The sequence below is a fragment of the Marmota marmota genome, unplaced genomic scaffold, assembly GCF_001458135.2.
Source record: "Marmota marmota marmota unplaced genomic scaffold, marMar, whole genome shotgun sequence".
Lineage (NCBI taxonomy): Eukaryota > Metazoa > Chordata > Mammalia > Rodentia > Sciuridae > Marmota > Marmota marmota.
Window position 1 is genome coordinate 26,405,704 of NW_025999853.1, and position 13,061 is coordinate 26,418,764.

At 34.4% G+C, this 13,061-nt stretch overlaps 1 protein-coding gene across 3 annotated transcripts in view; it reads right to left on the reverse strand.

Moving 5' to 3' along the window:
- Nucleotides 1-13,061, reverse strand: part of Tmtc2 (transmembrane O-mannosyltransferase targeting cadherins 2) — a 377,339-nt gene that overhangs the window by 178,431 nt on the left and 185,847 nt on the right. For all 3 annotated transcript variants that reach the window (XM_048804528.1, XM_015482959.2, XM_048804524.1), the window contains one exon: nucleotides 4,673-5,501. In XM_048804528.1, the coding sequence (XP_048660485.1) occupies nucleotides 4,673-5,420 (748 nt within the window). In that variant the 5' untranslated portion in view covers nucleotides 5,421-5,501. The remainder of the gene's footprint in view (nucleotides 1-4,672; nucleotides 5,502-13,061) is intronic.

The following is a 13,061-nucleotide window of genomic DNA, read 5'->3' on the forward strand; positions in this document are numbered from 1 at the left end:
AGAAAGAAAGAAAGAAAGAAAGAAAGAAAGAAAGAAAGAAAGAAAGAAAGAAAGAAAGAAAGAAAGAAAGAAAGAAAGAAAGAAAGAAAGAAAGAAAGAAAGAAAGAAAGAAAGAAAGAAAGAAAGAAAGAAAGAAAGAAAGAAAGAAAGAAAGAAAGAAAGAAAGAAAGAAAGAAAGAAAGAAAGAAAGAAAGAAAGAAAGAAAGAAAGAAAGAAAGAAAGAAAGAAAGAAAGAAAGAAAGAAAGAAAGAAAGAAAGAAAGAAAGAAAGAAAGAAAGAAAGAAAGAAAGAAAGAAAGAAAGAAAGAAAGAAAGAAAGAAAGAAAGAAAGAAAGAAAGAAAGAAAGAAAGAAAGAAAGAAAGAAAGAAAGAAAGAAAGAAAGAAAGAAAGAAAGAAAGAAAGAAAGAAAGAAAGAAAGAAAGAAAGAAAGAAAGAAAGAAAGAAAGAAAGAAAGAAAGAAAGAAAGAAAGAAAGAAAGAAAGAAAGAAAGAAAGAAAGAAAGAAAGAAAGAAAGAAAGAAAGAAAGAAAGAAAGAAAGAAAGAAAGAAAGAAAGAAAGAAAGAAAGAAAGAAAGAAAGAAAGAAAGAAAGAAAGAAAGAAAGAAAGAAAGAAAGAAAGAAAGAAAGAAAGAAAGAAAGAAAGAAAGAAAGAAAGAAAGAAAGAAAGAAAGAAAGAAAGAAAGAAAGAAAGAAAGAAAGAAAGAAAGAAAGAAAGAAAGAAAGAAAGAAAGAAAGAAAGAAAGAAAGAAAGAAAGAAAGAAAGAAAGAAAGAAAGAAAGAAAGAAAGAAAGAAAGAAAGAAAGAAAGAAAGAAAGAAAGAAAGAAAGAAAGAAAGAAAGAAAGAAAGAAAGAAAGAAAGAAAGAAAGAAAGAAAGAAAGAAAGAAAGAAAGAAAGAAAGAAAGAAAGAAAGAAAGAAAGAAAGAAAGAAAGAAAGAAAGAAAGAAAGAAAGAAAGAAAGAAAGAAAGAAAGAAAGAAAGAAAGAAAGAAAGAAAGAAAGAAAGAAAGAAAGAAAGAAAGAAAGAAAGAAAGAAAGAAAGAAAGAAAGAAAGAAAGAAAGAAAGAAAGAAAGAAAGAAAGAAAGAAAGAAAGAAAGAAAGAAAGAAAGAAAGAAAGAAAGAAAGAAAGAAAGAAAGAAAGAAAGAAAGAAAGAAAGAAAGAAAGAAAGAAAGAAAGAAAGAAAGAAAGAAAGAAAGAAAGAAAGAAAGAAAGAAAGAAAGAAAGAAAGAAAGAAAGAAAGAAAGAAAGAAAGAAAGAAAGAAAGAAAGAAAGAAAGAAAGAAAGAAAGAAAGAAAGAAAGAAAGAAAGAAAGAAAGAAAGAAAGAAAGAAAGAAAGAAAGAAAGAAAGAAAGAAAGAAAGAAAGAAAGAAAGAAAGAAAGAAAGAAAGAAAGAAAGAAAGAAAGAAAGAAAGAAAGAAAGAAAGAAAGAAAGAAAGAAAAGAAGAAAAATGCTTTCCCAGGTTTGGCGAGGCAGCAGTGGGTGGGGTGGGGGTAGTATACATTTTATGAAATATACCCAAAGCATTACACATACAAATACCTACTCTCTAAGTGAAAGACCTTACCAAAGCCGTATCCCAGAATTGTGGAAGAAGGACACCTTCTTCTCCAGCCACTTTTAGCCTTCAGGTCCCAACTAGAAGTGGTACACAGGGAAAGCCAAGAACCACTTGTGAAGGTCACATCCCAGAGAAGCAGACATTTAATCATGAGATAACAGAACACCTCTGCCACACTTTATGCCATACCCACAAGGCTCCAGTATAATAAAAGATTGCAGCTAGAGATATGAAAAACATAAATTGAGTCCTTAAGGAAGCTCAAAGGCAAAAAGGGACACAAAACAAAAGAATACTAGAGGAATGTGACACTTCTGCCACCTAAGATTATAGCAGACATTAAATACAGTTCAGTTCTGAGCCACATTAACATAAAACCTTATCTCCTCATCTCCTACTACACTACACATCATATCTGCCTCAAAATTAAAAAAAAAAAATTACAAGCATGCTAAAAGGGTGGAAAACAAAAGGTACGAGATCAGCTTAGAGTCTTTTGATAATATTCCAAGTGAAAGATGGTGGTGCTTGGGCCACAGTGGTAGTACTGGAGGTAGTAAAAAAGTGGTCAAGTTCCTGATGTACTTTTGTAGACAGAGCAGAGAGGAATAACTAATGGAATGGATGTGGTGGTGGAAAGGGAAGAGAAGAGGCATAGATGACTCCCAGGTTTGGGGCCAGAGGTTCTGGGAAAATGGAGTTGCCATCAGTGAGATATCAAAGATGGCAAGCAAAGCAGCTGGCTGGTACACTTGTGGGACAGCTAGTTTCAGGAATTCAATTTTTGACGTCTTGAGGGACTTGTGTTATTGGTCATACATTCATTTAACAATAATATTTTGGAATGCCTAGATACTATAGCACTTTTTAAGTGTCAAGAAAGAGACTTAAAGGGGCTGCGGTTGTAGCTCAGTGGTAGAGCACTTGCCTAGCATGTGTGAGGCACTGGGTTCAATCCTTAGTACCACATAAAAGTAAATAAATAAAGGTATTGTGTCCATCTACAACTGAGAAAAAAATAGGAAAGAAAGAGATTTAGAAATATCTTGAAAACCAAGGAAATGCATAATAACCACTGGAGTGAACAGATGAAGAAATGATTGAACATTTTAATCATGTCACAAAAATATCATATTCAAAAATCCTAAATAAAAGCAATAACAGTAAATAATGCTGAAAAATACCTACAAATTTACAAAATGTTTTCACCTACTCTGGGACAGAGATGCTATTACATTCTGGTATCTGAATATCTTCCAGAGTAATCAAATTTGGCTGGATTCTTGGCTTCCCAGCCTTCCCTGTAGCTAAGTGTGGCCAACAGTGTGTGAGCAAATACAGTAGGTGCAATTTAGGTGACATGCTCCTAATGAGAACTGGTACACCCACAGTTGGTCCTTTGTCCCCCCTCTTCCTGACAGCTGAAGTGCTGATGTGATAATGAAACATCTTGGACCACATGGGCAGGGTGACACCACTGAGATGGCAAGGGAACAAACAAGGAGCACAGATCCTGAAAACCCACGGCGCCATCTTATCAGCTCTGCACTGCCACATGCTTAGATTGTCACATGAAAGAATACAGTTCTATCTAACTTAAGTCCTTGTTATCTCAACACTTTATGACATTAGCTTAGTTTGAAATTTAACAAAAATTTTTAATAAATCCTCAAAATAACACCGATGCAAATAACATGCTGAGGATTTTGTTTTATTCCTTGCCATGTATCTGTTTTAAACCACAGGAGAATACATTGGCAACACAAACTTATTCTGCATACTTATTTCTAGTGAAGAAAAAACAGTTGGAAAGTATTCTGCCAAAATGACTTGCAAAACATTTTTAGAGCAAGACTTGGGTTCAGACATTCAATGAACTCTACAGTATTCACTACCTAGAAAAGGCACATGGCAATGATTTTTCAGAAAGAATTGAGGAATTATATGCCATGCCCTAGCTCAACTTTAATGCTTCTACTTTTCATTAAAAATCCCTGCAATCTATTAAGCATTGTAAGTACCAACAATTAGTTCCTTGGCTTAAAGAAATGTGTATTTGCTTACTGAACTTCTTGACTTAGTTTGTGCCAATCAGACAAGGATGCCAAAGCTGCTTCTGGGTATCTAGATTTTGGATATACCCCAATATATATCAGCAGGCCATTTCATACATTTGGAACAGTTTTCCACCTTCGGAATTTGAATACCGATATGGAATTATATTGGAATGACGAGAAAAACCCCGGTTCAAATTCTATAGAAGCAGCCATAATGTAAAGGGTGAATAAAAACTGACTTATGTAGAACAACACTTTTTGGCAATATTTACTGTGATATATTTCTGCACTAAAATGATACACTTATTTTCGTTCAATTATTATCTGGTTTCCATCACCACTTAAATTGCCTAAGCCAGAATAATCCACTGTAACAGCTTTTGACTATTTATTTTTGCTTTAAAGGAAATTAATTTCTATGCTGGCTAATGATTTTGAGATTTGCTAAAATAATTTCCTAAACCAAAAGCTTACCAAGAAAGGTCTAATCAATCTTCTTTCTATATAGTGAAAAGTCAGTCACTTTGGTTTCCCTAAGTGACTCAAGAATTGTTATTTAACCTCTACAAGGTAGGGATGACTCTCACAAGCTAGTGTACACACTGACATCTAGAGACACAACTCCAAGATTCAAAGGGAACCTTACCTCCAATGCTTCTGGCAGTTCCTCAGGCAATCCTTAGAAAATAGAAGAGCTAGAACATTCTTACATGAGATGACTTTTATTACCAGATGAAAGATATAGCCAATGTCAGTATCTTAAAAATGTGGAAACCAAGCATTTTCGAAATTCAGATGACACTCAATATTTCTAAAGAACATGAATCCTAATTCTTCAGAAACACGGGAAAACATTTCCCTATTTCAAGTATGCAATGCTGGATATGCTTCTAAATGGGTTTACTGCACATCTCTTAAAAAATAATGAAAGATATAGGCATTACATAAAAGGATCTCTTTGTCTGTAATACTGGGTTTTAAGGTAACAAGTAAAAAGGAAAAAAAAAAAAAGTAGAAAGTTTAACCTGCCCAGGCAAAAGCATAAAATAAAATATTACCTTTAGCTGGGTTTACTTTTATCCCTGACCTATACAGCATCTCCTCATTCTGCCAGTCTCCATTCCTGATCACGGTCTTGAGTCCATAGAAAACAATTAATGTAGCTGTAGCATAGAAAATCAAGCTCTTGAGAAACCGCTTTTGGACTTTGACATAAAGGGCTCTGGCACCCACTGTAATCAGGAGGCAGAAGCCCATACTAGGAATATACAATACTCGCTCTGCAATTACAAAGCCGACATAGAAAAACAAGTTTGTGGCAGGAATAAAGGGTATTATCAACAAAGATAAAGACAGAACAACAATGTTCTCGGTAGAAGGGAGCTGAGTTCTCTCTGATACATTATTTTTAATGCCATTTTCTACTTTGGATGCAAAGCTGGGCTTAATCTCTGAGTTCCGGTACTCCACATCTGAATGGCAGCTATGTCCGTTTGCATTCTGCTTGCCATTGGTTACAGCTTTCCCATTGCATTCTCTCTCTATGCTTGGGCTCTTCAATCCATAGTAGGCGAGGAGGAGGAGTCCAGTATAGAAGGCCACAGTGTGTAGGTTTCTCCAATCACAAATTGTTTTGAGCAGAGGCACAGCATCCATTGACCAGTCAAAGCTGAGAGTATCTGGGCATAGCAACAACCAGAGGTTCTTGGTTGGCAAATAGAAGAAGGTGAGCGTGCGAGCCAGCAGGCTATCGGAATCCGCAGCCGGGTTGTCAGAGTTGGAAAAGCTTGGTGGTTTGTTTCCCATCCAGTATAAGCGGGCCCCCAAAAGGGAGGTCCCCCAGAAAGTTAACAAACTAATGCTGAGAAAGAGAGACAAGTTCTTCCTCTGAAACCAAAAGAGAGGGAGAAAAATAAAGATCATTGTCAATACAGCATGGGGACATTTCACTTAACAGTAAGAGATGAAATACATTTTTAAACAGACAGTAAACGCATAGGATCACGGCTCCAGTATGGGACTTCATTTCCATTTCCTTTTAAAGATGCTTGGGGACATATTATCTTTAAAAAAAAAATGGACTATGGAATCCTACTTTGTATATAACATTTATTTGTTTGCTTTTGGTGCCAGGGATCAAACCCAGGGCCTTGTGCATGTGAGGCAAGCACTCTACCAAGTGAGCTATATCCTCAGCCTCCCCACCTTTTTATATATTTTTTAAATTTTTTAGTACTGTAGATTAAACTCAGGGATGCTTACCCACAGAGCCACATCCCTACACCACCACCCCCCCACACTTTTTTTTTTTTTTGAAACAGCGACTTGCTAAATTGTTAGGGCTTTGCTAAATTGCTGAGGCTAGCCTCAAACTTTTGATCCTCCTGCCTGAGCCTCCCACATCACTGAGATTACAGGCATGGTCTGTATGCAACTTAGGGTACCTTTTGTTGTTGTTGTTGTTTTCTAACTCCAATAGCCAAAACCTCTATATATTAACCTCTGAGAAAGGGGTTCAATGTATTACTGTCGGGTGTTCAATCAAAAGGAGACCACAATTGGCACAGTACGTTCACTGCATAATATATAGTAGGTACATAATAGCTGTCTTCTTTAATTTTGTAATGTAGAGTTTTTTATGGGGTGGGACAAAGAATCATGGCAAAAAATGGGGGGCATGTCAGGATTCTGCTCAGATCTAAGGCAGTCAGAGTATGTCATTTTGTCTATGCTGGTCTCCTTTTCATGGTCTTGAATGCACCTGCAGAATTTACAGGCCAGCCTTTCATTGGCTGCCCTGTGGTATCACTGATATTGGTGGAATGCAACATTTGTTAACCCTCTTTATGAATTCTAAGATTTTCACGACTTCACCTTCATCCTCTTTTACTTCTGTTGCCATTTATTGACTTGCCTGTAGGCACATTCACTCTCAATATTCAAACTCAAAATGCCCAAAACAGAACGCTTGACTTCCCACCTTCACCAAACTAATAAAATGTTCCTACTCCAACCATCCCTACCCTCAGAAAAATGGTAAAACCATGTAACCAGTTTCTCCTTCGGAGCCTCCCTTCCACATACCATTCATTATCAAGACCTCTCAACCTCTACTTCAAAATTCGTTCCAATTCTGCCCATTTCCTTCATCTCTTCTGTCCTCTCTAGTTCAAAATCTAAAAATGGGAGCAACACAATATTCTACTTGATGATCTTGACCTTTGTAAACAGACTTTCCCAATGTTAAGTCATTAGTGAGGTCTTGTCCTAAGATCTTGAAACTTTTTCCTCTACCAAAAATTGTTTTCAAAAGTTTGTGATTCATTGATAATTTTTTGGTTCACCCCTCCCCCAATTGAGGTAATAATGTCCCTTTTTGCTTCCATAATTACTTTAGGAGACGTAATTCTGAGTACAAAAGAAGTGAAGGGGTAGGAATTTAGAAGACAAAAATTCAGAAAGATAAAAATGAGAAATAAAATTGTTCATAATTTCCACAAGTTTTCTAAGAAATAGGACTGCATGTTAATCTGATTATAATGCTAAATTCATAACATTAACTGTCTTAGTGTTTTACAAATATTTTTGCTTGACCTAAATCCATACACTAGGTTGCATTTTTAATGGTAGAAGGATTGATCATGTTTGCCCACCATGAATCTTTAACTTCTAGATCTGTCTTAGCAAAATGATATGGTGCATAGCTTCATTACAACCTAAGAAGAACTAATGCAAACCATTCAGTTGCTCTTTTGAAATTCTACCCAAGAAAAGCCCAAGAATTTCTTAATTTCAGAAAACAAAAATAAAATGTCACAAAACCATACTTTAGAAATTCTATCTTGGTCAACTCAATTAGTCATATAATTGAGTACTTTTATATTACACAAGGGAGAAACATACCATTTGATAAAAATAAGTGAGATAAGCTATCACAGATCATATCACAGGTCAGAGCAGCTCCAGAGGCTGAGACAGGAGAATCGCAAGCTCAAGACCAGCCTCAGCAACTAAGCCAGGCCCTAAGCAACTTAACAAAACTCTGTATCAAAATAAAATATAAATAAAAAAGGGCTGGGGAATGGCTTAGTGATTAAGTACTCCTGGGTTCAATCCCCAGTACCCTCCCTCAAAAAAAAAAAAAAAAAATCAAACTCTGAATTTGGACCAAAAAGCCATTTTTCAAAGTGTGAACAAGACAGTTCTATTATTATACCTTGTGATTACCTTATGGTGGCAGTGAGTAGAGAGGCAAGGAGGAAAAGAAAAAGCATTACAAAAACACTGGCAATCAGGAAAGGCAAAAGCTCCACTTGGGAAAGGTCAGTGTGGTCCAGTTCTTCCCTAGTCCTGAAACTCTAGATGAAGTCAGCCATAATAATGAGGCAATTTGATTTTATTTCCCAAAACAGAACCTACCTAATCTTTCCTCAGGTAAAACCACTTTATTAATTTTTAACAAAACATCTTTAATCCTTTATTAAATTTTAATAATCATCAAAATGAAACACTGAGATTGAAGATGTGTTTGAAATCATTATAGTGATTATAATGATGAAATAATATGAAAATACAGTGAACTACAAAACAAAGATTTGAGTAATGAAAACTTCTTAATGAAAATATATAAAAGTCTAAGTATTAAGAGTCGACATCATGTAAAACCACATGGAAATTTATAGAAAAGAATGGGAATTTATTTTCCATGTATGTATACTATGTAAAAATACACTCTGCTATCATGTATATCTAAAAAGAACAAATGAAAAAAAATTTCAGGTAGATACAGGAAATGTTATATATCTTTATGTATATGATGATTTCATACATATATGTATATTTGAATTTATATATGTACATATATATGAAATCATGTTAAGTACTTGAGACTTATGTACTGTATTCAATGTATATTAGACTTCAATAAAATAATTTTTCTTTAAATACTTATTTTTTAGTTGTAGTTGGACACAATACCTTCATTTTATTTATTATCTGTGGTGCTGAGGATTGAACCCAGGGCCTTGCATGCGCTAGGCGAGCACTCTGCCGCTGAGTCACAACCCCAACCCCAATAAAATAATTTTTAAATAAATAATGGAAAATGAAAAACAATGTTTAAAGAGTAATAAAATAAATATTACCCATTATTTAAAAAAACAAAAATAATATAAAATGAACATAGGTAATAAAATGCTAATATTTACTAGTATAATACTTTATATTTGAAAACACTTCAAAAACAGTTTTCCATTTCAACAGACATAATAATTAAGATGAATAGGTACTAAAAGGTCTGAAACTAAATGTTCACATCCACTCATTCTAACTAAATGGTGAGATCTATAAGGATTATATAAATGCCACTATTAAAGGAAACTAAACCAGTGAGTAAGGTTGATGTTGAAATGTTTACAATAGAAGAGTCTCTAAGCCTTGTGATGTACTACTACCTGTAATATTAGCCTAAATTTTAAATTGCAATTTCCAAATCTCTTTAATGTCCTCTCATAAAATTTTATAAAAATTATCACCTATAAAAACGGGGATTCTGGTAAAACCCAATCTCTCTAATCCCATTCACACATCCTACAAATCTTTCTTTTCTTGCATTTTGTTTTTAAGGCATTAAAAAGGTTTAGTTTCCAACTTAGTCACTATATTCTAACCCATGAATTAGATTAGCAAACTTTTATTGAGCAGAGACCAGGAGCTAATTAACCACATGGTTTACCTTGACATCTTTTGTGCTTGTTGGTGTATCAAACTGATCCAGCACTGGCTTTCCTGAGGTGAGCACATAGAAGGTGTATGGACATTCCAACGAGTGGATAAGAAACACTTGAAAGTTAAAAAGGTGCAAAATCCACACAAAGGTGAGACTTCAAAGTGTGGCGAACTTAAACATGACCCAAGTACAACTTTTGCCAAGGAGTAATGTTGTGTTATGAACTGATAAATACAATCAATAAGAGTGTAAGTTATTAGTAAAAAGTTATTAGTAAAAAGTAAGTTATTAGTAAAAAGTAAGTTATTAGTAAAAACTAAAGATTACAGATAAGATTTTGATAAATGAGATAAGACAATTTATAAAGCAAGAACTGTCACAGACAGGCCTAAGACTCCACTTTGCTGCCTTCTATAAAAAACTGTTACAAGAGCTGTTTCTGAGAAACTGAAATGAAAGCTGTTTTCTTATAAAAATTGTCTTTCTGTACTTTGTACTCCACAAAGTGTACCCTACTCAGGATGCAGTGGTGGTCTTGGTGAGCTATATCCTGGGTTTGAATGCCCTTCTGCGTCTACATGACTTTGAAGTAGATTCTCGCCCCACTGACCTCCACCCAAATTCAGGATATGACTGTCTAGCACCTGCTTGAACCCAGGACTGTGGTCAACTGAACTGCAAAGCTAATGCTTTTTTTTGCTTCTGTTTATTGCTTGCTTGCTGACTGGAAAATTCCAATCCTGCCTAGAGCCCACAGGACCCACTTATTAATGTTTTAATTTCTATGATTGGCTAGATTACATGACGATAAGCAAGTCACTCAGTTGTGGTTTTTGTGCTTATATTCTCCTTGGATAGACCAGGAAGCTGCTGTCCTCCCACAGAGCTTAAGTCTCTGTGGTGGGTGGCAGTCCCTGGCCGAGTAAATAAAGCTCTCTTTTGATTTGAAATTCATACTTAAGAGTGCTTTCTGCATGACTCCCCATAGCAGTAATAGGCAAAATTACAATTTTTCAGTAACAAATCATATTTGTTTCTTTGAACACATTGTTAAGGTTGCTGGGTATAACAAGTAGTCTTTGACACATGGGATGTAGATTTGTCATAACAAAGATGAGAAACCCTGTTATTGGAGTTTCACATTCTTCACTGTCTAAAAAAAAAAAAAAAAAACTTTGGGAGGAAGGAAAAGAGTCACAGTGTCTTTGATAGCAATTTTTAAATGTGAAGGTCCATCCATATCAATTATAAGTTTTTTTTAAAAAGTGAATAACTTCTGCTTATTAAAATTTCCATTGGATTCAACTGTTCACAAAGCTGAGAATAATTCCATATCTGTACAAGTCCAGTTCTTAGCACAGACTAAAAATGTTGTCAGATTCAGACTTTCATTTCCCAGTTTTAAGGTGTGTTTTCCTCATTTAAAATAAATAAACCATAATAAAACATAAATAATGCTTTCACCTAGGCTCTGGCACAAATTAAATACTTAAATGTAATAAAAGAGTGTCAGAGTGGCCAGGCTAAAAAGGCACTGAAGCCATGAGAGTAAGTAGAATTCAGGGTTGAAATATCCAAGTCTTATTCCAATACACTGAAGACTAGGTTTCTTTCCAGCATTTAAAAAAAAAAAAAGAATCTCTTAATTATGAAAAACAAAAGCAAAAATAACACTATAGAAAGAACGAAGTAAAAATAAAAACAGAACTGGATACAGTGGATCATGCCTGTAATCCCAGAGACTTAGAGATAGGAGAATCACGAAACAGAGGTCAGCCTGGGTAAGTTAGTGAGACTCTGTCTCGAAATAAAAGACCAAAAGAACTGGATATATTGCTCAGTTGTAAAGTGATCCAGAGTTCAATCTGCAGTATGGGTAAATAAATGAATAAATATATAAAGACAGAAAATTCAGAGACTACAATAAACTTCTACGAAGACACACAATCTCATTAGTTAATAAAAATTAAAAAGTTAAAAATTAAATTTATTTCAAAAAGATTGAAATGAAAAAATTAGATACTAGGATATAAACAAATATCACTGAAACTGTGTCGAAATAGGAACAATCACTAATTGTTGGGAAAGTACAAATTGTACAGTTTTAATGGGAAATTTGGAAGTATGTAGTAAGATAAAAATTTTTTCTCACCCATGATTTGATAATGTGCATTTACTACATACATGCTAGTAAAATCTCTCAAGTCTAAGTATAAGACATCTAATGCAAAATTGTTATGAGGAAAAAAAAAAGAGCTGGTCATGGTGGTGCATGCCTGCAATCTCAGCAACTTAGGAGGCAAAAGTGGAAGACTGCAAGTTCAAGAACAGCCTCAACATCTTATCAAGGTCCTCTCTTAAAATAAAAATAATTTTTAAAAGACTGGGGGTAGAGTTCACTGGTAGAATGTCCCCAAGTTAAATCCCCAGTACTGAGACAAAGAAAAGGAGAAGAAGAAAAAAAAAGGAAACTGCCAAAAATTTCAATAGGGCATTAGAAATAAGCCATAGACTATCCATATGATTTGAATCCATATGGCAATTCAAAGAAAAAAAACTACATATAACATGAAGATACCACACACACATAGATACTATAGCAATTAGGAGAAATGAACCAAATCATGATTAGTATGAAATCATACTACAAAATATGCATATTATAGAGATCATTCAAGAAAAAAAATTCATAAATGCATGTATGTGTGTGTGTGTGTGTGTGTGTGTGTGTGTATGCAAGGCATTTTTCCCCAAGTCAAGAACTATACATAAGATGATATCTCTGAGATAGGAATATGGGTTCATGGATAAAAGACAAAACTGTCTTAGAATTTGTGAGTAGCTATATCTATGCACAGCCCTCAAACATACACACACACACACAAAAAAAAAAAAAACCTAAAATATCTGACAATACAATGTGTTTAAATTTCTATTTATGTGGTGAAAAACTGTTTAAACAATATTTAAATAATAAGTGAACAAATCTACATTCTAGGTATAGACAGTATCTGATATATGAGTTCCTGTACTTTCTTTGTTATTTATAGTAGCTATTTCAAGTTTCTGACAGTAAAGAAAAAATTATTTTCCATGTCCTAATACTACCTACAATTATTTTGTGATACTTATAATAATTTTGCTAGACAATCCTTCAAGCTGACAAAATTAAATCACACAATGCACATAGGTTGAGCTACAAAATTTCAATACCATGCAAAAGCTTGCTTTTAGATCTAATCTACAAAAACTGGGGACATATCTCTGAAACCCCAGAGGGTACCACAGAGCCTGACATTTGTAGACATTTGAAGAAAGGATTCTTAAACTAACTTTACCCTCAAACTTTTACTTAAGTTAATCCTGCTACATAAAATTTACACTTCCCTTCATGAAGATTCATAAAATAATGATACTGCACAAAACTTCAGTGCACCATTACCAAATACTTGACTGTCATCATATAGAAACGGGCCTTTTTACCTGTCCACATATACACACTGTCTCTCAATATCTCCCTTCATAAAAAGCACAGACTGAAGCCATCACATATGTTCCATAGGAACATTTTCCTGACTACAACTTCTTTGTAAAAGCAGAATTAGAACTGGGAAAGTTTTTGCATGCTTAAGAAAAAAAATTCTCATCAAACATATTTCATGCCAATTGATGAATGAACAGGGTTTTCTTCATGTTTCAATTCACATATTTTTTCACAA